General features: G+C 38.1%; 1 protein-coding gene across 1 annotated transcript; it reads right to left on the reverse strand.

Moving 5' to 3' along the window:
• Positions 1–301: 301 nt before the first annotated feature.
• Positions 302–27855, reverse strand: CCDC169 (coiled-coil domain containing 169). Its single transcript, XM_030234532.2, has 8 exons — positions 27758–27855; positions 21708–21790; positions 21147–21257; positions 21010–21050; positions 7345–7443; positions 7097–7150; positions 3703–3779; positions 302–404 (listed from the first exon to the last, which is right to left on the reverse strand). The coding sequence occupies exons 1-8, from the start codon at positions 27832–27834 to the stop codon at positions 302–304; spliced, it is 645 nt and encodes a 214-aa protein (XP_030090392.2). The 5' UTR covers positions 27835–27855.

Here is a 27855-nt window from a genome sequence, read left to right on the forward strand (position 1 = left end):
GCATAGTTCAAGGATCTACACAGAGTATAAAACATTAAATATTCTCCAAGTTTTCCAACACCTTCAAAATCACTGATATGAAGCAGAATGGAAAGGGTCAGAGGTCACCAGTACAAAGATGGCAACTAGAAGAGCAATTCCATTAGGCAGAGGAACACTTACACTAAGGCAGCCAAGAAGACATTCCAATCTGGGTCTGGCATTGCAATAAGACACAAATACTTTCATTTTCAATTTAGAAACTTTCAGTCAAATTAAATTTTTTAAAAAGTGACTGGAAGTTCTTGGCATTAATATTAAATCAGTACTTTAGCTGTGGAAGCTGGTTCACTCCTACTGTCTTTTTAATTGATTGTGTTTGAGGATTAACCATCTTCGGGTTTCCTGGAACACTGTGTCTTCCTCTGAAATAAAATGGGTGAAGTTAGTCAGCAAATGTCACATTGCCTGGATGTTTTAACGGCTAAAAATGTGCATGCTTTCTATATTTGCATATCTGATTACTACTGTGAATTAATAAACCTGAGAAAGGAAAAAACAAGTATATTTCTAGGCTCGCAGGTTAGCAGAGAATCTAATTACTCTGCAAACGCAATCTTCATCTCATGATTCCTGTTACCTAAGTGATGTCATTTGGAGAACATGAGCAGAATACTAAATATTGGCACTAGGAGAGTGATGACTGGCTACAGAGACATTTTCATCAGTTAAAGAATTCCCACCAGAAAAGGGGAAAACACTTCTTGTAGATGTAGTTACAGCTGTCTGCAGGTATTCCACTCTGGAAAGCCAGGCCCTTGAACCCATGATCACCAGAAATGCCTGCAGGAGATGCTGCCAGCAGACTTTAGAAGTGGTACTCATCGTGGATACATACACCATCTACATGAAACCAGCTAGAGCTTCATCTTGATCATCTAAAAAATCTGTGGGAATGTAAAGAAATCTCTAGAGAAAGAATGGTGCTTCCTCAAGCTGGAATGGTCATTCTCCTGCATAAAAAGCCTGCCTTTCTGCTCCTATGCAATGTCCCTTTGCTTCTCTTCCTGTTCATTACTGCAGAGGAAAGAGCACTAATAATATACAGAGCTTCAGTGTCTTTCTCAAGTAAAGGCATTTTGAAGGAAAATACATCACAACATCACACTGTTATGTTTGTCATAGTATCCAGGTATGTGATAGAAGCTACAATGATGGTATCTGTGCAAGTTTCAAATTTGTGGGAAAAGAGGCAAAAAAGTCAAACCTAGGGCTCACTAGTCTTCTTGGGATTGACACATCCTTTGTTCCAGCTCTTACAAGCAGTCTTGGTCTTGGAGGGAGAACTGGGCCCATACAGATATGGAGGTACTTCTGCTGAGAGTTGGAAGATCACAATCCAAGGCCCATTGTGCTTGATAATCAATTATTCAAATTCAAATCAGTTGATTATTTAAAATCAATTGATTAAACAGCAGACCACTGTACAGCTGAACAAAGCAGAAAATGCCTGTGTGGATTTCTGCAGGCAGCTAAACCTCTTCCATTCAAAACCAGCTAGACTTACAGACTTAGAAGCCAGGTAATTGTAGCAGAGCAGTGTTGAAATTCAGCTAATAAGCCCTAACATAAATCTCAGTGTAACAGCAGGGGTCAGAATGGCAATAAATTTGCTGATCAAATTGCATCAGAGATATGAGCCATCAAGACATCCATGTTCTTCCCAGCTGTCAGCTAGCCTATCTTCTTGTCCTGTAATAACCACAAAAAGGACCTCTGCTGAACTTGCTTCTGTTTTGGATGGCCAGGAAACTGAATGCATCAACAATTAGTCATTGGAACTCTAGTTCCTGAGAATTTTCGACTTTCTGTGCTGACAGGCACTGATCTCTATACCTACTCACACATTAAATCCCAACCTTAGCAAAAAAAGAAACGAATCCCCATTAGTGTTCACAACTATTACAGAAAAATGTTTTCAGTGCTTGTTTAATACACAGGTTGGGCTTTCTGTACCTGTTTGTATAGCTAAAACAAGCATTAAGCAGTTTCTTAGTATGGTTTGAATTCCAATGCAGGTATTTTGTAAAAGGGCAACAAAGGTGAGATAAGAACTTTAGAAAGAAAATGTTCACATTACTCTCAAGAGCATGCACGTCTTCTCTTATTTTAATGAAATTATTTCTCATTAACATCAACTTGAACAAACAACCCCCAGGCTATAAATCAAAACATAGTTAAAAAGAAATAATATAACAATGGCTGTAGTTACCTTGTGATGTTCATGAGGTGCATAATTATATTCTAGTATTTTCTTAAAACACAAACTATGCCAAGTCTCCATTTTAACATCCATGTTGTCAGAAAACACTGAAGTTTGTCCTGAAAGTTATAAGTCACTGGCTGTAACAGTCAATCATCTGAAAACTAAGTTCTTATATACTAAGGACAATTTAAAGGATGAAAAATTATCTTCATGTGTTTAAAGAACATTGGAAACTAAAAAAAGTCCTCTTAGGGAAAATGGATTCAAACAGGATATTTTGTTATACCACACATCTTCTGAGACCAGCAGTTATAGGACACTTTATTTTCTTTTACACTTTATTTTCTTTTGTTTGATATAAACAGAAACACACTGTCATATAATGGCAGGGTAATTAATGGTCTACTAAAATAGTTTGTAAAAAACCCCACCATAATCACAGATAAGTGCTAACCCTCAGCAAACCTCCATATCTGGCTGATGATATTTAATCTCACTGCAGAAGCAGTGAATCCTCCTGGTTCTAGCTTTCTGACCTTCTCCATTGGAACCATGTTAAACATCACTGGGGTCAAAAGTGGCATATGGGGCACTTCAAACCCACACAGTGTTTTTTATGTATTGAGAAACATCATTTATAGAACTGAATTAATATTGTACTGCATTAATTCATATTCTACTAATATACTCTCCTGGAACATGAAGATTCCCTATTCCAATTTAAGAAATCCTGTGATTCTGTGCTTACACAGAATGAAAGGAAAAGGCTGGTAAGCAAATAGGTCTACAACAATATCATGTTTATAATTTTCTCATTACATTTTTAAATTATTCCAATATATATTGTGTATGCTCATTTTAATAATATAGGTAAGTGTGTTTGTGGAAGAGTTTTCACTAAGAGACACTAAATACATAGAAACCATACTATCTGAGGAAGTTTCCAAATATAAATTATTTGGGAGAGTTTCAAAATTAAGTATTATATCTGCTTGCTTCCACACTTTTGTAAGCATCTGTTTATGGCCACTGGAGGCAGGTGACTGAGTCCAACAAATTTTTCATATATGCTCCCTATATTCTTCACACTTTATATTCTTAACTTATTCAATTCAGTTAAAAAATAAATCTCCTCAAATTTCAAGCTTATCCACAAGTATTGCAATCAGAAATTAATTTTATTTCTATGTATCTCAGAGCAGGTGGACTTTTTTCAAATTTATATTTCTAAACCATACAACTAAACAGAAGTCTGTTAAACAATGATTTAAGCATATCTATTTTCAACATTTGCAATAAATAAAATTGATGAAAAGCAATATAAAAAATTATGTTGAGTAATACTTTGTCAGTGGGCTTATGCTGTGATATTTATAATGAACAGAAAGTTGCATTGTTCAAAACACTACTTAGCAAAAAACAATCAACCAGTAAACAGGAATATAAAGGAAATTTACCTCAGTATCTGTTTTTCTCCCTTGCCAGTCAGAGCATCTGGTTTTATCCTTTCAAAAATTTTAGGTTTAGCTGAGTTCTGCAATAGCCAAATTTTTACAAAACAAGGTAAATCCTAACCCAAATTACAGCTACAGATGTAAATGGGATTTGCACGGATTTACTTTATTGAAGGCAAGAAATTTTTGTAATTGAGAAACTCCAGTATTAAAGATGATGGCTAGTATAATTTATCATATTATCACATCTGAGCAGATGTGATTCTGTGACACATGATGCAAGAGCAACGCCAAGGCTGCCTTCACTGTTTCTGTAATTTATATGAATACAGAGTGCCGGTATATATGATCATTATCCATAGCACTGTTTTTACTGGTGTAGTTTACTCCAGGCCTATCCCAACTAAAATTAGCCAATGTTGTACAAGCAGCTTTCCAGCTGTAGCAATCTATAACCTTGGGTCTTTTCTGCAAAGAAATCCCGTCACAAGTCAGATGCCACTCTGCTAGCAACAGGTTATGGCAAGAATCCAGCCTGAAAGAATGGCCTTTTTAAAGAACCACTATAGCTCTTCTTTGCTTGGCTCTCAAACTGATTTCTGAACACCACCAGAGAGTGCCTTTAAGATCTGTGGACTCCAAATCCTAATCCAGTGCTTTGCCAGACTGAAAACAAAACAAAAAAAGCAAACAAGAATGCACCAGAAAATACACCAGAAACCATTGCCTCTAGCATGAGCTCTCAAGATTGTGAAATTTTTAATTTATTTTATAACTATCATTTAAAACTGACTGCATCCTTACAGGCCAGGTAAGACAAACATCAAAAGCACTCCAAAGATAAATATATTCTGTAAATAAAAAAAAAAAAAAAAAAAAAAAAGGCAGAGAAGCACTCTGTAATAAAAAGGTAGATAAAAGAAATGGCTTCTCAGAGACATCTTTGTCTTCTGCTTCTGCCTCAGGCTTCAGGAGGGATTCAAAACAAAGCAGGAAAAACCTGCTGGTTTTTCACCACCTGGAATTTTTAATACCTACCAATAAAAAACTTCTATTCTATGATTTTTTTCCTTACTGTCAGCTATAAAAAAATTACAAACATAATGAGATAAAACAAAGACTTAAAAGAACTCTGAATCTATTCTGTGCAAATAAGAGAGTGTCACTAGGATACACTGTTGTCACAGGACAGCAATACCTTGTGTTATATTTACTGTGCAAGGTAAGGATATTGTAAGCCTATGGGTAAATCTTTCTACCTCAACAGCAGCCAATATTACTGTGCAATATTACTCTAGAACATTGATATTTTAGTACAGTTGAAAGAGTCTGTACTGAATGTACCTCTACTTCTGCCTCTATTGTTAAAGTGAACAGTTAAAAGTGAAGGCGGATTTTAAGATATACAAATTTTAAAATAATATATAAAAGTTAAATGAAAGTCATGGTAGATAAAGTCCTGAAAGGAATAAACCAGGATAAACCACTGATCCGTTTGAAATTAACAGTAAACCACAGAATCATAGAATATCTCAAGTTGGAAGGGACTCATAAAGATCATAAATTCCAATTTCCTGCTCCTTGCAGGACTACCTGAAATTAAACAGTGTCATCTAGCTGGTCCTTGAAGTCTTACTTCTATGACCAGTTCCCTGGGGACCATGATCCAGTGATTGACCACCCTTTCAATGAAGACCGTTTTCCTAACATTCAATCTGCTCTTCCCCTGATGCAGCTTCATTTCCTTTCCCCAAGTGCTATCACTGATCACCACGGAGAGGAGATCAGCACCTTCCCCTCCTCTGTCCCCCTGGAGGAAGGTGTAGTGTGGGGTGAGGTCACTGCTCAGCAATGTGGTCACCCCTCAGCCTTCTCTCATCCCAGCTGAACCAACCCAGGGACCTCAGCTGCTTCTCATAAATCTTGCCCTTGAGGCCAGACCACACTGCTCACCCTCCCTGGGACACACTCATGTAGTTTGATGCCCTTCTTAGACTGAGGTGCTCAAAACTGCACACAGCAGCTGGGATGTGGGGGTGACTGCCCTGCTCAGATCAGCAATGCACAAGGTAGATGTCTAATCTAAACTAGTCACGTTCTGCTTAGAGCTCAGGAGGAGGGACAGAAAAGTCCCCAGGGAAATTAATTTCATCTTGACCTAAAACTGATGTGATACTTTGCACTTGATTCTTTCTTCATGGATTACAGAGGATTCCTCTACAACTATTTTTGAATGGCTATTCATATCTTTAGAGAACTAAAGATATGAATATTAATCGGAGGATGACTATTTTGCTCTCATATGATACTGAAATAATGAGAGTAAATAATTAACTGCTGAAAATACCTCGAGTGTTGATGGCAAAATCCTAGATCCCAATGCCTCACTAAGCAACATGCCAGTGCGTATACCTCACTTCAAATGGTGTCTTACACATATTTAAGTGTTTTTATAGGGAGCTGAACATAGGCGCTCCCCTTGCTAGCATGTTCAGTAATAAAATCTGCTTTTACTTCCTTTCTTCCTCCAGAAGTTCTCAGTTTCACTGCTAATGTAAAAATATTAACAGTTATCATGAGCACTTCCCAGGCTTTTTCTTGGTTTCATGCTGGAAAGTTCATTTAAGCAATTCTTTTAGATTTCCCAAAGTAGCAATGAACCATGTAAGGGAATCAGTTGCCCACTGTGCAAACACATGCTAATTACAGGCTTTTACCCCAGTTAGCTATGAAAGGGACTCAGTGGCAGCAATTCTTGAATATCACGCTAAGCTATGACTTTTACATTATTTAGGAATTTAGAGCTTTTCTAGAATAATAAGTACTATAAATCTTTACAGATTTCTTTACAGGTTTCTCCAGTTTGTAGTATAAAATTTCATGTATTACATAATTTGCATAAATAAAATTTAACCAAAGCAAGGTGTTTTATACCTGCTTTATAAAGTCAATGGAAATATATGTTGTATTTCATTCTGAACTGGTTGGATAGTTTATCTTTAAAAGAAAAAAGGAGACATAGGAAAAGGAGGAATTATTGCTTAAGGTGGCTGTCACTACTGCTGACAATTCACTTCTCTTCTGTTCAGCTGCATAGCAGTCTTGTGACTAATGGATGGCCAAGCATCAGAAAATTGCTTCAGTTTCCTCAGTTATGGGCACTTTACTATGCTGGGGAACACTGAAACTCCAATCGATACAAAAGCAAAAAAAAACCTATTTAAAATAAATAAACTGTATGAGCTTTCAATTTATGGCTCTTAAAATTTTTCAAAATCAGCTTTTGTAAGATATTTGGTGTACAAATGAAGTAATAAAATACCCTGATCTAATGGCATTGCAGATACTGTTGTGATATTAAGAAAGCATTAAAATTACTGAGTCACACATTTCTTACCTGTAAGATCTCTGAGAGGTACAAGCGCCACTCATCATTAACTTTGTGGTAAGCCTACAGTTAAAATGAGATACAGGCTATCATTAAGCACAACTTTTAAAATCTGAATCATACAGAAGATTCAGATATACAGCAGAGCCTTTTTTCAGTGACACATGTTTTTGGAACTATTCTAAAGTGTATTCCAGACACAATCTGTTGGTCACAAGACAGCTTTTACAGTCTAGAGGGATAGAGTGATTACAAACCTTTGCTTCTTGTTCCAGTCTAAGTTCATAGTCCTTTAGCTGGTTCTGGAGACTTTTCTTCTCTTCTTCTAGCTGTTTAAGAACCTCCCTTAAGGAATCCTGTGGTTATGGTAAATAAAACAGTGTTTTACATCTATTTCCATGCTCTATAAAGATGTCATCACCATAGTCCTTATTCTTCAATCATTATGATGTTTGTCATTCTCTTTGGTTCCTGTGCATTTTTTGTTTTCATAGTTCTAGCTGGCACACTGCAGAGGCAAAAGCAATTAACCACATGCTACAATTACCAGTTATGCATTACACATTTCCACTGTGTTAAAATGATGCAAGTACATATTTCACACTGCTGCTCCTTGGCATCTTAAGCAAATTTGCCTTGTGGTGACCAGTCAGAATTTCTCCTTTGCTCGAAGCAAAATTCCCTCTGATGGTTCTTTCTTAGTAGGAAGATTTCACATCTTACCAGCACATTCATTTTCAAACTACTTTCTGAGAGAGCTGCTGGGCTGGTTGAAGAACTACATGGGACAGAAAAGGTAACTCATACCAATTTGACTAGAAAGCAATACTTTGTGGGGAGATTGTCTTAGGCATGCAGCCATACCAATTTGACTAGAAAGCAATACTTTGTGGGGAGATTGTCTTAGGCATGCAGCCATCTCCGTTGTCTGCAATAGGAATGAGTAACACCAGTAGAGTCCATTTTTAACCAAAAACTGGCACTGGCCAAATCTTTGCTTGTTTTGTAACGGAATTAAAATACATACCCACACTTGGGAGGACCCAAGCAGGTCCTCTTCTACCACTAACACAAGGAATTGCTTTTCATAATCCCAGTCATAATTTGATCCATTCCATCCAGTAGAGACATAATTGTATGAGTTTCGTCCTCCAAATTCGGGAACATTGTATTACAATTAAGAGGAATTTGGACAAACATGCCAGGAGGCCTGTGTGGTTGAACAAGTAGCTCCTGAACAAATTCCAACACACAGAGGAAGCCTAGAGAAAGCCTAGAGAGCCTAGAGGAAACCTAGAAATGTAGACTGGTAGCCTGGGAGGAATACAGGGATTGTTTGACCATTCAGGGATCAGTTTAGGAAAGCTACAGCCCTGACAGAATTAAACACAGCCAGAGATGTCAAGGGCCACAAGTAAAGTTTCTATAGGTATGTTAGTGATAATAGAAAGTTCTAGGGAGAACGTGCATCCTTTCCAGAGAATGGATTGAGAACGGTCTTTAGAAGGAGGACTTGGGATGTTGGTAGATGAAAATCTTGGCATGATCTGGCAATGTGTCTTGCAGTCCAGAAAGCCAACAGTTTCCTGGGCTGCATTAAAAGTGTGGCAAATAGGCTGAGGGAAGTGATCTCCCTCCTCTGCTCTGCTCTCTTGAGACTCCACCTGGAGTACTCCATCTAACTCTGGGGTTCCCAAGATAAGGATCTGGAGTTGTTGCAGCAGAGAAGGACCAAAGAAGGACCACAAAAATCACAGCCCTGGAGCACCTCTCTTCTGAAGACAGGCTGAGATCCTTGGGGTTGTTCAGCCTGGACAAGAGAAGGGTCTGGGGAGACCTTACAGCACCTTCCAGTACCTGAAGAGGGCCTACAAGAGAGCCAGAGAGGGACTTTTTACGAAGTTACATAAAGACAGGACAAGGGGTAATGACTTTAAACTGCAAGAGAACAGGTTTAGATTAGCTATTAGGATGACATTTTTTACTGCAAGGGTGGTGAGGCACAGGTACAGGTTGCCCAGAGAAGCTGGGTATGCCCCATCCCTGGAGGTCTTCAGGGTTGGATGGGACTCTGAGCAAGACAATCTAGTGTAAGGTGTCCCTGTCCATGGCATGGGGATTGGAACTAATAGGTCTTTAAGGTCCCTTCTAACCGAAACCATTCCATTAGTCTATTATTATTCAAGGTTGGTTTACACCTGTTTGTTCTCGTACTTAAATGTGTTTTAAATAACTGTTCTTCTTCCTCCCTTCTGTTTCTCCCCAGCATGTATAGATTGAAGACATGAGCATCTTTTTTCCACATTCATTTTATTAGGATGATTAAGCTGAACTTGCAGAAATTATCCTTCACACACTAGGCTGTCCTAGTAATCCCCTTGTGCACCAGGCTGGAGCTCAACCTTCTTATGGCTAGAGAACAGAACTGGCCTACATTACACAGTACTACAAAAGCCATCTCACTGCCTTGAACAATCAGTGATACTTCTTTACCTATATAAATTTTAGGATTGCATTTTCCTTTTGCACAGCTGCACAATATTGGCTCACAGTCAACAAGGCATCAGCTAGAATACCCAGATGCTCCTCTGCAGTTCTATCAGTTCTAAATTCATAACATAATTTCTTTACTCTTTACTAAATCCTTTGGTCTACACTATTAAATTTTACTCACATTTTTAATAATCTAGTCTTCACTGTCTTTCTTTTTCTAAACCACATCCAGATCCCAATTATATTATATAATTGGTTTCAGGAGAGAGATATCACAATCTAATTCTACTGTGTGTATCAAGGTCATGCATTAAATATTAAGGTTCATCTTAAACCTGGTCCTGGAAGACCTCTGCTTGTACTCTCCCAGCAGACTCCTTCACTAATCACTGCTATCATGTTCCATTTGCCAGCTCTTTACTCCTCTAACAAATCTATTCATTTTCATTTTCTCCAAATTAATCAGTCACTTCCCATGCGACAGGATATCTTTATCAGAGGTCACAGTGAACAAGATTACTCTATTTATTGTGACAACAAATATATTGCTTTATCACAGAATGTCAACAGGTTTTCCCAACATGAGCCCCTTTTAATAAATCCATACTTCAATTTCATTTTACAACAACTATTCCTCTCTTAACCTGAAAAAAAGTACTTTTCTCCAGTGCGCACAATGTGCACATTTATTAGAACTACTTGCTATCATATCAGTGATGTGACAAGTCAGTTCTTTCAGAATCCTGAGATATGGATTACCCATTTCCCTCATTTTAAGCATATCCAGCTCTTTGAGTTTTTCTTAGGATTTGGTTGTTGTCATTTCTTCTTCCAAGCACTTGCTGATATTACCTATTTTTTCCTTTCCTGCATTTTATTGTTTCTACCTTTACTTAAAACTTAAGCAATATTTACATGTTTAGTTTATACTGAATGAATTCATGATTACTTCATCTGACAGGTTTTTTTGACTGGCTTTTCTGCAATGTTCTGGTAGATCTTAAAAATCTAAAATAGCATTCTGTCCCTTTTATCTGTTATTTTCTGATAAAATGTGTTAATTATCCATTGAGTTCTGTGCCTCATCATTATTAGTTTTTGGTCTTTATTTACAATAAAGTTGGGTTTTGGTTTTTGGTCTTTTTTAAAATACATACAATAACATACAATACAATTTCTATCAGTAATCTAATAATATTATAACCATTTTCATCCATCCAAATATTATATTCATATGTATACTTGACTGGATGGATTCAGTCTGAGGTGAGGGTATCTACATTTGAGTGTGCAAATGTGAACTGAACTCCCACTAAGAGTCAGAGTGAAGACCATCAATGATGTGCAGTGATTCATTCAGCTAAGCAGCTAAAGAACTCAGCTCAGTTCTACCTGAATTGTTCTGTCTGAATAGAGTCCAAGACATTCACGTATTGCAGATTTGACACATGGGTTACACAAGACACATCCTCCTGGAGCAGTAATGGGCTACTGTGCACTGAAACATCTTCAAGACTCTTTGCTTACACAATTATTCCACTGAAAATGACCAAATAAATCTAGATGGAAATCTCTTTACTTAGCTGACTGTATTAATAAGACCTGTAACTGCCTATAGTAGGAATTAAAAGATCTAGCAAAGAGGTAGACAGCTACATATAGAAAAGTAAAGTATTTTGTTTTATTACTGTAGAAGAAAAGTATTTGTGTCCTAATATTTAAGAGAGTCATATTGTTCAATGTACATTCCAGTATTACTTCCCAGTACTATTGTGACTAAACTTTGTTTTCCAATCCATCCTCAAGATTAATTCATCCAAACAGCTGATAAAGAAAGAATCAACAACATTATTGTCAAAGTCTCTCACATCTGTTACATACCACATCTATCTCTGTTTTGTTCTTTCCTGGCAAGTGTATACCTTTAATACTTGTTAAACCTTCATGGTTTTGCTGTCAATATTATTGCATTCCTAGTCAGTCGGGTTCTTCCATTTGTTTGCTCAGATCCCCTGTGTAAAATAAGTATCTGGTTTCAAAATTTTTTTTATTATTTTTTTAATTTCTATCACAAGCACCTCTTTAGTCAAAAGAGATGAATCCTTTCCTTTCTATACTGATTACTTGACCATTTCCTTAATAATAATTTATTTCTTCCCATGATCTTAAAACTTTGCTAGACCTTCATTTACCAGATTTTTCTGGTAAACACTGAAACAAGATAGCAATTCTCAAAATATTTTTCCCTTCTTTTTCCATAAATTTTCCCTTTTTATCATGCTAGTCTCAGATTCAGAATGCCAGTATCCATAAATGGTTTATTTCTCAGAGAGTTTATGAATGCTTGCTGCTGGTAAAAAAATTACATCTGCCTGTTTTAAGTCTCCAGTCTTTTCTAGCATCTGCAGATTATTACAATTTTTATTCTTATGCATAATTTTCTGCATAACATGTTACTTTTTGGATCCAAATTTTATTTTTCATTTTAAAAATTTTGGGTTCCCTGAAGATTTCCCTAGGGATAATTTCTATTAAAATCAAGATTTTGCAGGAGCATGCTGAAAGGCACAGTACTTTTAAAACGTTTCAAGAGAGAATAACCCCTCCCATTGTTCAAAAGAAAAAAAAGAGATACAGAAGAGTTGTATCTTTGAGGAGTATTTTGCCCCTGATTCAGCCATTATTAACTTTAATCTGTTACAACAGGCATACTGGAGACATGAAAAGGATTGAGGAGTAGTTGCAGTTTTTTTTTCCTAATTAAAGCAGAAGTGCCTTGGATGCAGATAAAATCTTTGTCCAAATACAGAAGGCTCCTACAGTCAATTCAGGCAATGTTGGCCAATTCAAGGAGAAAAAGTAAGCTGCAGATTAAAGAGAAGATTTGGCTTAATTCCACTAGGGTCATGTGCTATTTCATTTCAAACATCAGTGTCTCTACAGAATTAAACAAGACAGAGAAGATCTCAGCACTGTTGAACTAGGAAACTAAATTTTTTTGCCTTCTTGACCTTAGTGCACATTAAAGATTATAACCATGTGACAGAATATTTTGTACAAAATCTTTTGTACCCCCTACTACATATTTTGTATCACCACAGTAAGCTCAAATACAGTAAATACAAAAGTTCATGCTTCTCTCCAGATTTTTTCTATGTAAATCCACAGCACACTATTTATTTCTTTACTAGATTGTCCATCATTGTTATGTAAGACAGCAAGACTTGGTGTTGCAGCTGTTACTTACAACAGAACAATTTGGTATCTCCTCAGTGATGGTACTCATCTAATTTCTTTGAGTTCTTTCACTTACAAAGTAAACTACTTTTAGATCTTTTTTCATTAGTCCTTTCAGAAGCACTGTCTATTTTTTGCTGCCAATGCAGCTGGTCCATTGCAGATGCCTGGGCATTCATTCAGCTCTGGAGCAAGGATGTTATCCAAATGCAAGCAAACAAACTGTGCACTACACTGCTTTTGATGAGCAAGCAGACGGAAATAGGTTGATAACGTGACTAAAAGTATACAGTTACCTCATAAATTGTAATAAACCCACCTCATAAATTGTAATAAATCCATGATTACAAATCCCTTGTGAAATAAGAAAGCTATAAAATATTAAAAATTTACAGATTGCAAAGTGAAGCGCAAAATCAAAGCAGGACTGGAGCTGCAATTGCACTTCAGGCAGAATTTAACATCTTAGTGCTAAAAAAGCAGTCTATGTAATGTCTTACATTCTTCACATCTGCTTTTGTCAAATAACAGGGAGGCATCTGAGCTGTTGCTGTTGTGACTGCCCATATAACCAAGCTGAATTGAGCTGCCTGGTTTGCTGCTGAAAGCCTTCATGAAGTATCAATAAAAAGCTTTCCAGTGGTCATCCCTCTAACAGAGTACAACCTGGCAAGGATGTTCAACACATATTACCTGGGGAAGAAAGGCTCTTCTATCTAACAGCCTAAAATTTATCCCAGAAATAAAGTAGTTGAGTTACATTTTATTCCTCTGCTTCCCCAAGAGCTTGAATTCTCATACCTCATAGCCTGAGAATGCCCTTGCCACCATCATACTTCACTAGGGCTGATGCAATTTTTGAAGCCAGGCTGTCAATGAGTCAGAAATACAAATATTTGCATGAAAGCAGATGGAAAAAGTGAAAAAGGCTGAAAGGTCATGTCTACTTCTGAAGAGAAGGCATGATTTTAGGCACACTTCTTGGGTTTTTCTTCTATTTCTTCTATTTCTTCTTTTTAACAACTTCCTATTGGTTTTCCATCTCTAATTTGCAATCTGTTTGAATCCCAATCTAGCCGCCTTTCTCACAGCTAATACCTATTAAATTTACTCAGATAACCCAGCCTGAGAACTTCTATTCCTGCATCCAAGAACCTAATTGATGACACAGAGCTCAGTATGGAATACTGAGGTTCTTGTGGAAATCTTGTGACACAGATGTTCCTACTCAACTAAAAGATGTCTCCAAGACCCCAAATACTATAGAATGCAATTTGAAATCCAGACATGAAGAAACTTTAAAGGATAAAACTTCATAGAGGTTCTAGAGGTCTACTTTAGCCAGGACTCTGCTAGTTCCCCAGTAACTGCCTTGAAAGTAGGAGGCAGTTATTGGGGAACTAGCAGAGTCCTTGTTTATTTGAAGGTTTTAGCTGCTGTACATCAACACAGATCAAGAAGTGAGAAACAACAGCATATCAATGCAGCCAAATCATTAAGAGCTGGATTTGCCTTTCCTGAATTCTGTGGGAAGCCTGCAGAAAGAAACCTCACCAAAACAGATTCAATTCTCTGTTGATCATGGTTGTATAATCAGCTTAGTACTTCATACTGTAAAACAACACAAAAGTTCACAGAAAACAGAACTTAAGGCATCCAGTAATACTGACTTGTAGCAGAGTTCTTACATCATGAAAAAGACTGAAAACAAAGAAAGGACCAGTGAGAGCTCAAGAGAACCAGAAGGAGCTTCCAAACAATGCAGATTTCCTCCAGAATAAAAAATTGTCTACAAAACTCCAGGATGAACCAGTATGATAAGTTCTGGAAAAGCTTTTAAGAAGTAGTTTAACTGAATACTGTTTTTTTGTTTTTTTTGTTTTTTTTTTAAAAAAAAAAAAACAAAAAAAACACATGTTCTTCTAGTAAGCTTTGAATAGTGGGACATTGTATGCCTGAAAAGAAGACATAAGCTGACTAAGGCATTTAACCCGAATTTAAGATCCTTAGTTTTCAATACCTCATCCATGTCAAACCACTCTGAGCAAGCCGGTAAAAAGCTAAAAGACACACTGAGATTTTAAATGAATACTTCCTTTATATAACAGAATTTTTTGGTGTTTAGCATGATTCACTCTCAGAGCACAGACACATTAATCTTGTGTCTAGCAATGACCAAGTCCAGAGTTTTACAAAGGGAACGCCAGTTCTCCAGTTTCTTTTTTCCCACCATTTTCTTATCACTTGACTGAAGATACACATTTGTCTTAATATTGCAAGAAAATGAAATTATATGGAAGGATACTGCAAGTGAATTTTAAGGCCACCCACACAAGTTGCTCTCATTCTGGATTTTTCCTTGCCCTGATCTCAGTGGCAACAGAGGTGACAATTATTAACAATCATTTCACAACAGACAAGGTGAAAAATCCATGGCTTCATCAAGCAGCTCAAACTTGTTTTCATCAGAGCACTGCTCATCCAGACTAATGATCCTTATGGCAATTTGCTTCCTCTTTAATTTTTTCTCCATGATTTAGAACAAAAGCAATATATCTCTCAGCTTTGCTTAAAAAAAGCAACACAAGCAGCCTTTAACATATAATTTCAAACTCATTACTAGCAAAACCAAATAATACATCTTTAGTTTTACTGAAATGGAAATTGATTTTAGATTGGTATCAATAAGTTCACGAGTCATACATCGCAAAAAAAAAAAAAATTATACCTCAAAATTATTTAGCCTAGCATATTTCTCCATGCAACGTGCACTTGGATTCTGTAAAAGCATCAGCACAGGCGGGGAAAGGCTCCTTGCGCTTGCCTAAATGCCAAGTGCCCCCTTGTGGTCAGCATCATCCCTAGATTCCAAACCAGACCCAGAGCGGAATTGCTTTAGCGCGCTGTACTAGCGCACAGGGCTGGGACCCTCACTCCCTAAATCTTTATTTCAGTGGTCTCTGCACAACGCTCGCAGGGGTTACGCGCTGACTTGGGCAGGGGAAGTTCAAACGGAGACCTCCAGCGCTGTGGTTCAGATTGGAACAAGGAACTGAGGAATTCTTGAGAACAGACAAACAGGAATGTCACTTGACTCCAAGATTTTTCTCTGATTGTTTTCTTTGAAACACAAAGTGTATTTTGCCTCTGGGCACATCACAAAGTGATTTGACTAAAACAATCTCCTAGTTGGAGCAAGGCCACCAGGAGGAACAACTAATGCCAACTTGACAAGGAAAAGAAAAAAGGGCTCTTGGAGGTATTTGAAATATTTATTTGAAGGTCAAATGAAAGGAGTAAGAAGGGGAAGTCTGTGAGGAGGCAGGATAACAGCTTAGGGCGGTCAGACCAGAGACAGAACTTTCTCCAAAATACTTCCAAGTTTCATGAAAAGCTAGGATACCAGATTTCTTCTTTCCATAGAGCTACTCATGGCTTAACCCAGGAAGAGCAACGAGGTTCATTTAAGAGTCACTTGCTAGAAGAATTTGTCAACATTTCCTATGACATTATAAGTGCTGATGTTCCCTACAGGCAGTTATCAACGCCTACTGAAATACAAAGTCTTCACTGCATGTTTTCACAAACCCAAGATTCCCTTCCTGTCATATTGCAATCATGTATGTCTCCAGAGTGACACTGCAACACATTCTCCTTATAGTTTAAAACTGACAGCAAAAACTCCGGGTTTTTGTGGTGGTTGTGTGAGGCTATCAGCTCTGTGGTCACTGTCCTTATAGAAAGGCAGCTTTGCAAAGCAAGTATCTGGCCCTTAATGTCAGAATTTTCTCCTCTGTAGTGCTGGACATTATGAAAAAATGGTGATTTATCCCAGAAGCCCTGGTTCCTGGGCTAATCTTAACTAGAGCGTTGCTAAGGCAATGCTATCAGGAGTGTGCTCTTCTGAACTGATTTCGCAGTGTGCTTTTCAGTATTTGCATACTAAATCTGCTATCTAGGGATTTGTTCCTGCAGAAATGGTGAGAGAGAAAGGAATAGTTTTCTTTCTGTTTATATGGGAAATTATGCTTAGCAGAGAACATGTATTTTACCAAAACTCATTTTATGAAAAAATGCAAACAAATGAAAGCGGCATGTTTAAAAGACGCATTTAAAATTCACATCTTGTTATATTTAAGAGAGAATGCATTTCTTCTGTAATTATTTCTGAAGTACTATATGACATTTGTATTTTTAATTGGGACATAAAGGAAATTACTGATTAAACACTTTTCACTGTTGGAACTCCCTTGTGCTTGTCACTTTTATTTTCAATCTGCCCTCAGTACACAAAAACTATTTTCTAGACCCTGGCAGTAAGAATTCCTGTGTTCAAGGTATTGGTTCCACATTTATTGCTACAAGACATCTACATAATTTTTCTGAATTAAAAAAAAAAGTATTATCTCATATCAGTATAAGGAGTTCAGAATAATAACTGTATATATAAATGGTGTAGGGGTGTTTTTAATAGAAAGAAATTATCCTTCAGTTCAATTCTAATTCTAAAGCAAAAATAGTGCAAGCCATCTGCAACAATTACTGCAATTTTCAAACACAGAAAATCCTCTGTGCTTCCTTGTTCATCGCTCCAGAATTTGCATCTGCATTCTTCTCTTTCATTCAGGTTTTTATAGCTTGCTGACTGCCAGGTCCCTGATGACTAATATCTTTTTTTTTTTTTTATTTTGCCTGTAGTGCTTGATATTAAGAAAATATTTTACACTATCTGTATCTAAAGAGGTTGAATTAGTCTTTAGACATGTTTTTCTCCCTCTATTCACTATAGTAGGACCTTAAATAACTAGCTTGAGTGAGCTAAATTTCTTTAGCATCTTTGAGATAACTCCTCTGTTAAATACAGCTGAAATTGTTTAATAAATTAAGAATTGTTAGAGGTCCTTCTAATATCCCTAATTATAATTCTAAGTTTCTTGGAAAGACAGGTTATAAATACTTGAAAATAATATTCAATTTTCTAAACACGTTGTTCAAACCAAAATCTACTGAAAATCTACTGTCTACTGTTGCCACATTGCAGGAATTGTATCACCTTGCTGAACCACTTTTCAGTCTTTCCATAGGGCTTCACACAATCAGAGAATCAACTTTTTTGGGATTCTCAAGTCCAACCATGAACCCAGCAGTGCCAAATCCAGCACTAATCCATGTTGCCAAGCACCACAATACTTGTCTCTTAAATATCTGCAGGGATGGTGACTCAACCACTTCCCTGGGCAACCTGTTCCAGTGCTTGACAAGCCTTTCAGTGAAGAAATCTTTCCTATGCAATACACTTAGGAAGTGTATTTTCATATAGGAATATATTTCCAATTCATATGCAACTGCTGTGTCGAAAGCTGAATATCACAGTGTACTTTTGATTTTACACACACGCGCCATGCTTTATATACTCACTCTCAGCATTTTTACTTTGAACAAATGTATATTGATGACTGGCTGAAAATTCTTGGTTTTTCTACCACTCACATCTGCTCTTTATTCTCATCTGTGAAGAAGCTAAATATTCTCCCCTAATCCACTGAGCAGCCCTCAAAAACCCCAAAAGAACTTTAACAAGCCTAAATGCTTAAACACCACAAAAAATTATCTGTGTATTTTAAACAATGTTTTATCTTCTAAAATTATATACATAAAGCAGAGCAGCTCTTCATTCTCCAAGAGTATCTGTAAATAAACACTTTTCTAATGGCTTCAGTTTAAAAAAAAACTAAAACAAAAACAAAAAACAGCAAAGCCCACATAATACCTTAATATTTTTCTGCTCTTTCCATCTCCCAAAATCAAAACAAGAAAAGAAATGAAACATTTCATTTAATCCTTAAAGCACTTCCCCTTATGATTAGCAAACAGGAGGATTTATTCACTCTTAGGTGGAAGAATTAAGTAAGGACTTGAAACTGCTTGGCCTAGCACATGCGCTCCAGACTTTCCCAGGCTTCACGAAGTGAGCCCAGGACTCCTCAAGCTCTCTTCTAGACACCTTCTGGCAGGATGAACCTTTCAGCTGGGCTGCCATTCCTCCCTTTAGGGGAACAGTAATCAAACCTCTAAGAACCACGGCTCATTGGTGAGCAGGCAACACAGTGCACAGCAGGGATTAGAAATGTACTGGGTTGGTGGGAAAGGAGATTATCCCTCTGGTAATGCCTCCTGGAGTGCCTGGCAAGGTGTAATCGGATTGGTTAGGAGAGTACTGGCAATTGGACAGAAATAAATACTTGCGATACTGTAACTATGCACGCCAGTCTGTGCTTTACTGGCTGACAGGAATAATATCATCCAAAGCAGACTCTGCTGTAAATTTTCTAGATCAGTGTTCTGTCTTCGAGATTTTTCTTTGAACATAATCCCAGCTGTATTATCAGATGAGCTCAGTGAACCAGGAAAGTGGGATGGGGAAGATTCTGTTCTCTTTTTAATTGGCTGCTAAAGAAAAAAATCTTGCCTACCTACAAAGCACCATGGTCTCTAGGACAACACTGAAACTGGCAAAAATTTTGACTGTTTGAAAGCCATGAATCAGATCAGAAAAAGCAGTTAATTATTCATACCCTGTTTACAACAGATAATTATCCTTCCCACTAACAGAGCATGCAGCTTCCTTTAGGGTCACTAAACTTCCAACAATCTTCAGATTCTGAAGTACCACAAAAGTCAGATGGTAGCACTTCTGTAAGTATAAGCAACAGAATAAAATTGCAACAGGAATAAAATCACAACAGCCCTGCTTCATAATGTTCATTATCACAATGTGTTCCAAGGCATTATCACATCTTTATCTACCTTCCCTATTTCTAAAAGTGGGTAAGAAGCAGAAACGTTATCAAATATTTCAGCAGATGACAGACTACGGGGAAAGCAGGTCTGAACCTACAATGATTGTTTTACTTCATTTGCTACCTTAGAAGACAAAATAGCCATATTTGCTGGGGTTTTTTTCCTTGGCATTTTCTCCTCAAGATTGCAGAAAAAATATTTTATGCTGTGTAGAAATAAATGATATGAAGTATGAGTGCATTACAGAATAAAATTTAAAAAATGAAAACAGATACTTCCTTCAGTGATGCAAAAACTTGATGTAAAATGAGGACTTTTCCTGTGACTATATTATGCAAAATGTTACTCCAACTATTCACCTAGGTTATCACAGTTAATACAAAACAGGAATTATTGACTGATACAACAGAGGATTGTTGCCATGCAGAAGAGCCTCAAGAAGCTGCAGAAACAGGCAGAGAGGAATCATGTGGAGTGTAAATGCAGTCTTGTCCCTGGGGAAGAAATAATCCTAGGCACCAATATATGCTGGAGCTGACTGGCTGGGAAGCAGCCTGGGAGAAGATGTCTTTGGGGTCCTGGTGAGCAAGGTGACCCCAAGAAATCAATGCACTCTTGCTGCAAGGGTGGCCTGTGGCTGCCTGGGCTGCATTAGGAAGATGTCACCAGCAAGTCAAGGAGGCAATCTGACCCTTACCCTTAGCACTCGTGAGATGTAGTGACAGTGCTGGGTCCAGTTCTTGACTCTTCAGTACAAGAATGATATGGACTTCTTGAAGCAAGTCCAACATGGGGCTATGAAGATGATTAAGAAACCAGAGCACTTGACAGATGAGGAAAGGCTGAGAGATCTGCAACTGTTCAGCCTGGGGATGAGAAGGCCCAGGGGTTCTTATCAATGTGTATAAATTTGCGATGGGAAGGAATGAAGAAGCAGCCAGGCTCTTCTCAACAGTGCCCAGTGATAGGACAAGACTGAAACAGCTGGAACTCCATTTGGTCACAACTGAAGACATCTTTTACTGTGAGAGTGGTCAAAGATTAAATGATTCAATGAGGTTTATTGTTTTCCCATGCATTCATAGATCTAGTCCAGCTATTCCATCTTGCAAGCCTTACTGCAGATTCAATTATAAAACCTTCACTCAGGAATAAATTTCCCTACATAACTCTTCCCAATATTCAGGTTTTATGTACTTCCTACATAAGGATTTTACTCAATATTTTATAAGCAATTGCATATATGAAACAATAAAAACGTAAGCAGAACTGATTGTTTTTTCTTCTAGACCAGACTGCTGCTATTTTTTGTCATGAAAAAGAAAGACTATATGAGTTTTCCAACTAGACTGTGATTTGTTATTAAGCCAACTAAATGTCACAGTACTTACCGCAGGCATTTTATCAAAGGTGCGAACAAGGGACAGTTTATCTACAAATAAGCAGAAAATTGTGAGCTGTTGATATAATTTCAACATCTCTAATCATCACTAATTCTATTGAAAAAGTTACAAATACCCATTTCTACCTGCTGGATTTCCACGAATAAGCTCCACCTTATTTCGAAGAATAATCATTTGCCTTTCCAGCTGTTTGTTCAATTCTACTTGTGTCTCATATCTGGTTTTCCATTCATTATCTTAAAGAAAAAATACAGAATTGTTATATTTCCCAGATTAGTTCATGTCATTTTAAGCAAAAGCATTTTTAAATCTGTTCCTTTTAACTAACTGGAGACTGAGAAAGTCTTCACTTAGTAACCCTCATAATAAGTATCTTTGCATATAAAAGAGCTTGAAAATATAAATCAAGGGAAATTTTCACTAGGCTTACTGTGGTCAGGATATTAACCAACTCTGTGAATTTATATTATTCATAGTTTCATTAATAATTAAACAAAAAAAGCTAGTGTGGCCACACATAGTATTTCTTAATTTCACATCTGAAGCACCACAGTTATAATAGTCATGTTTGAAAAGCAAAAATTTAAATTTCTAAATAAAAAATTTGAGTCCCTGTAGGTCCTTCCTATAATAATTATTTATCTGTGTTTCCCAATCAATTAGAAAGACTGTTGTAATTCACTTACCTTCATTTTCAATACTGTTAAGGCTTTTTTCCAGTTCTGTTATAGTGTTTCTCAGTTCAAATATTGAGCTTTCAAGCATCTGCCTGAGGTATTAAAAGAAGCCAATAAATTGCTACACGAGCCAATAATGGCTCTTGCACTAGTCCTATTATTGAAATCAGATCAAATATATATTCAGAAAATTGATTCAGAAGATTCAGATCTATTGATCATTTCTATGTAGTTACACTGTCCATTCTTAAATGTATTGAAAAATGGTTACTACAGTGCTTTTAAAACAATGAAGCATTTCTACTTTGCAAATAAAACTACTTCCACAAAAACCCAAGATAGACATTTCCTAAAATATAATAATTTTCTAGCCATCTATCAGAATTTATAAAATGTAGAGGGGACACTGACCCTAGATTTTCATCTAAAAGAAGATGCTCAATGAGTATGTTTTTTAAAACAAGAATACAACTGAGAGATGTATTGTGTTTTGAAATTCTGAATTAGTTCTTCATTTTGACTTACTGCTCAATGATTAATAGTCATTTCCTAAATTGCACCCATATTAAATCCAATCAAAACAAATGATGTTTTACAACTGTCAGAAAAGAAAGTGAGTAATTAAAGTAAGATGAGAGTTAAAAAAAAATACAGGACCTCAAGCCACCTTTTTTTTGGAAAATATATTTTTGCCAATCCTGTATACTGGTCAGCCATAAAGCTGACAGGTATGATGAAAACCAAGCTCTTTCTGTCTTGGAAGGTATGATCAGAAGCAGAAGGTGGCAGGGGACTTTGACAAGAGTACAAGCCACCTGGCGGGCTTCAGACAAGGTGCTGGATGACTCTCATCCTTCAAAGTGGCCAGACGGTAGTTTAGTGTCTTACAATGTACTCCCTGATCTTGATCAAATCAAGAGGACATTACTGATAATTTATTGACCATAATCATGCTAACAGCCTGGTTCTCTGAGGAGGTGTCAATGGAGAAATGGTCCTGCCTGTGAGGTCTCAGGAAATCAGACCACACCAGGATACGTGCAAGCAAAAAACAAAATGCACAAAAGTGTAGAGGCATTTTGTGGTTTTGTCCTTTAAAGCTAAGTTTGGAAAGCCAACATTTCAAAAAAACCAGTAAATGGTTCTTGGGTACCTCAATGTTTCAGTGCCCAAATTAAGATACTCCAAAAGAACTGAGAACACAAACTCTACAAAGAAGGCCCTTTGGGAAAGGCTTTAAAAGGCCAATATGATGACTGGTGTCTTTGAAACCTTAGCCTAGTTCATTAAAACATGCAAGAGAGAAAATTATTAGGCTTGTAATATTTTTGTGGGGGGGGGAATGTTTAAAGAAGAACTTCCATTGTCAACACAGATATTCATTTTCTGAACATGATCACAAGAAATGGTCTTTAAGAAACAATTATCTGACCTCTGAGAAATCAAATCTCTGATGACAGAGATTGATTACTGAGAAATTGCGTCACCTCTTGCACTCCTTGTGCTCACATTCAGTTGGTGACACTTCTTTTTCATAGCTTGAAACAACAGTTTTCAACTGCAAGCTGCAGAAGCAAACCAACTGCTCCGCAGGGGCAGAATAGGTAAGCTTGGAATAAGGAGGGAATTGAATAGGTAAGCTTGGAATAAGGAGGGCTGAAGAGCTGAAATTGCAAAGAAATATAAAGAAGAGTAATTTAAGGTAAGCCAAGTTTGTTTTACGTGAAAGAGACACACTGGAGAACAGCAGGACAGACATCTTGAATGGCAGGGGAGAGGTGGGGCTTCCAAGCCCTCCTTGCTCATTGCTCTTTTTGTCTTTTCCAGCAATTAATTAAGACGGGGGCACATTGGCAAAAAAAATCATTTCAGTACTGATAACTTGCTAGAGACAAAAAGGATTAGGTGAAACCCAGCCAAAGATAGCCTTGAAGCATGACTCAAAAAGCTTGAGATGTAGGAAAACCAAAGGAAATCTGATTGCTGCCTGTTTTCTCCCACTCCAAATAAAAGAGGCAGATGGCTAGGAAGAAGAAAGACAAAATCTTACTGTATTGCTGCTATCATTTTAACACAAATAGATAAGGTTTCTGCAAAGCAGATTTCTATCAACTTCTCAGAGTTTGGAAAAGAGGAAATTATGATGACAGTGAGTGCTAAAATGGGAGTTTTTTAAAGAAAATAACACTGAAAATTAGAAACAGTCAAAGCTGTAACCAGAGCTGAGCTGTATCAAAATGAAATTGTTTTCATTTTCAAAGAAATCTTAACTAAGTGCTCAGATGCAGAGGGAAAACACAGGAAGAACAAGCTCTTTAAATCCAGTGTTTCCAGTTTTCAATTTCTGTTACCGTTCCAAGACTAGATACAAAATTTCTTTCATTAGATTTTATTATTCTTTCTGCACCATTAACAAAACTAGAAGCCAAATTCCAATTACATTTTGTTCTGATATGTACGAAAATGGTAAATTGTCAGGTATCACACTGTAATTGCTACACTGACAGAAAGTCTTTATTCCATATGGCAACAGAAACCAGTTTTTTAAAAAATATAATTGTTATTACTCATTTAATGCATCCAGGGTGAAACCACTTTATTTTAGGCAGTGTATATTCAGTAAAATGCAATCCCTGCCCAGAGAGAAAAGGGATGTAGAAATAAATCACTTTGAGCAGCTTGGTAAGTATTGCTGGGGTTTAATGTTAATTTTGTATTTCTGGAGTTATTTCTAACTGTGATAGGAAGTGAAGGTCATGCCATGTATGTGTTTGTGTGAATTTAATGCAGCTGTGTATAGCTGGCTACCTGCCCTGAGACTTGGTCTTTGCTTAGAGGGACTGCATTGCACTTTTTACCTGCGACCCCACATACACATAAATAGTCTATCCAAGGCCTATAAATCTTCTCCATTTCAATGGACAATTTACAGTCATCACAGAAGAAAGCCTGTAAATCCTGAAACCTCACATTTAAGTTATCATGAGAACCTAACCACATCCTTGCATACTAAGCATAACAAAAAAGCTCTTGTGAAGAAAATGAGAAAAAAATATGCAGTTCAGATAAGAAGACTGTGATTGAAATGACAAAAGAGAAAAAAACGCTACAATTCTTTTTAAGGCTGTCTACAGGTGTTATTTTACTTGACAATGGCAGACACTTAGGATGAAAACCATTCTCCTGCACGTTTTGCTACCCAGGTCTGGATATCTGGAACAGATATCAGGCAAAAGGCTGTCTGAAGTGATTTTCTATAGTCAAGAGAAAAACTCAGGAGAAAAGTCAGGAGAAGCTCAGGGCAAGTCATCAGCTCTAGGGCATCAGCTCTATAACATGGCAGATACACAGATGCCATCAGAATCGATGAACAGAGCAGAAACAATATTGCACAGTGCAGGGGCACCACATGGAAGAGCACACACAGTATTGAAAGCCCCTGACTCCGGACTCTTGACACTTGCAGTCAGCAGTACGCTGGGAAAATGCTGCAGCTTTCCTGGCAAGGAAAGCCACAGGAAATGAAATTTCACAAGCTGAAGTAACATACAATTCCATCAACATTACTAAGTAGCTGACATGCATAACTATATGTCTTTAAGACCTCTTTGTCTAATAAGAAGTGCACTGCAGTATTATATGCCTTCTCTCTCTCTCTCCCAGACACATTTGCCATGACATTTCCCAATCAAAATGTGCACTGAATCTTGATCACAACAATACAGAGCCAGATTTGAGCTGACTTTCACTACAGTCAGAAAAAAATTCGAAAGATTTCACAGTACTACATCCACAATCTTGGAGAATCAGTAGGTACATTAGGAACAGACCCCGTATGGACATGGATGATTCAATTTACTCTGTGAAGCAGAAATCTCTTCTTCAGGACTGATAAATGAGACTTGTAGGTGGACTGTTAGCAAACTGCCTAATTGGCAAAACAATCAGATATGCCAGTAAAAAGACGACAAGGGCGAGATGGCAGTGAAGGAATGCAGACATCTATCTGCAAGCCACTCATCCTCAGCCTGCTTTCTACCCAGGGGAGAGAAACTGGCACCTCCTAGGGTGTGAGTCATCTCATGCTAGAACAGCCAGGCAAAGTAGGTCAGATGAATCACACCTTCAAAAAGCTTTTCTGTATTCATTGACTACTCATGCCACTGGTTTAGATGGAGATGTCTAACAAGCCTGGTCATTGGCAATTAAGCTGAATAAATAGTTCCTGAGAAACAGACAATAATAATATTGTCAATTTGCACACAAAGAAAATAGTTGTAGAACCCACTTGGAGCTGAAAGTCTTTTACTGGTATGCCATCCCCATAAAGGTTTTTATTAAATATATATTTTGCTTTTTTCCATAAGTAAGTCACCACAACTCAACTTTTTACCTGATCATCATTAATACCATGTGTCAGGGAAAAGAACTGGTGCATGCAGAGGATAACTGATTTATTTACCCTGAGACACTACTAAGTCAGGAGATTTATTAATGGTCATTTGCTTACACATTAGTGCAAGTATGTCCAAGCTACTTTTTTTGCCATTTTGAATACATAAGGTGCCATTTTGACTCTGTTAATACTGGGTTTTCTTTTTCCATTTATGAATGAACATTTTATAAAGTCCATAACTGCAGGACTAGTTTGAAGAGGTCTGCAGCTCAGACACTGAAAGAAACATTGTTCAAGCGAAAAATCAGTATGAATAGAATGCTTGAAAATGGTATGTAAATGTAAATATCAAGGGTCTGAATTAAGGCAGCACAGGAGCTTCTGACATTTCCTGTTTCCATTTATTAACACTCAAAAGGCAATCATGTCGTTCAACACAGGGAAAAATGTGTTGCTTCCTAAGCAAACTGGGGAAAAAACCAATCCCACCAGGCATGAGCATCAACAATTATCACAGCACTGAAACAAGGGGAAACACTGAAACACTGGAACTGCTGCTTTAGGGAGGGGACTGACTGCTAAAAGGAACAGATCCTCATCTCTGCAAACTGCATGCAGAGACACCGTACCTTACTTAGAGGTCTCAGAGATATTTACTGATCCTAGAGACAGGTGAAATCCAGTTTTCCACATCAACTCAACACTGTAGAAAGAAGTGTGCATAAAGAGCATCTCATTCCCCATTTTATTGTCTTGCCAGGCATGTACTCATGTAAAAATCTTCCCTGTCTTTCCCCCAAAGTGGCTTCCCAGCCCAGTGCTTGCCTTGGACACATATAATTCACTCCATAGTAGGTGATATGGGACTATGTTTCAGATTTGTGATGAAAACTGTGTTGACAGCACAGTGATGTTTTGGTTACCATCGAGCATTGTTTACACTGTGTCAAAGCCTTTTCTGCCCTCCCTTCTGCCCATGACTGAGAGGGCGGGAGGTGCACAAGGAGCTGGGACGGGACATGGCCAGGACAGCTGATCCCACTGACCAAAATGATACCCCATACTAAATCATGTCACATTCAGAAATAAAACTAAGGTGTTGGGACTTGCTGGGGCTGCTTTGCCTCGGGAAAGGCATTGTCCCACTGGTGGTGAACACCTGGAGGTTTTGCATCAATTGCTTTTCTTGGGTTTGTTTCCCTTTTGTTGTTGTTGTTACTTTTTAGTTATTAAACTGTCTTTGTCTCAACCCGCGAATTTTCTCTCTTTCACCGTTCCTTCCTTCTCTCCCTATCCCACCCTCTTGGAGGAGAGGGAGCGAGCGGCTGTGTGGCGCTGAGTTGCCTACTGCGGTTAACCATGGCAGCCGGCTATCTTCCTTTCCGGCTGACATGATTTATCGCGGTTCTTCGGGCTCCCCGTGCCACACGCATCCCTCAGGCCAGCCCTTCCTGGCGCCCAGCAGAGCGAGCGGCGCTCCCCGCACGGCCGGGCCGCGCTGAGGGCTGCGGGCACTCGGCGGGCCCAGCCCGCTCCCGTACCCGCGGAGGCAGCCGCCATTTTGCCGCAGGGAGGCGGCGGGAGCGCCCGGCTGGCGGTGCTGCGGAACCGCTCCCGGAGCCACCGCCGTGCCCGGCCTCGCCGCATCCCCCTCCGGACTCACTGCTTCTGCCTCTCCCGCCCCAGCTCCAGCGCCAAGCGCTCCGGCTCTGCCGCCCGCCGGCCGCCACCTTCCCCCATTGCCGCCGGCGCTCGAACCGC

The sequence above is a fragment of the Serinus canaria genome, chromosome 1 (genome assembly GCF_022539315.1).
Source record: "Serinus canaria isolate serCan28SL12 chromosome 1, serCan2020, whole genome shotgun sequence".
In the NCBI taxonomy this organism is placed as follows: domain Eukaryota; kingdom Metazoa; phylum Chordata; class Aves; order Passeriformes; family Fringillidae; genus Serinus; species Serinus canaria.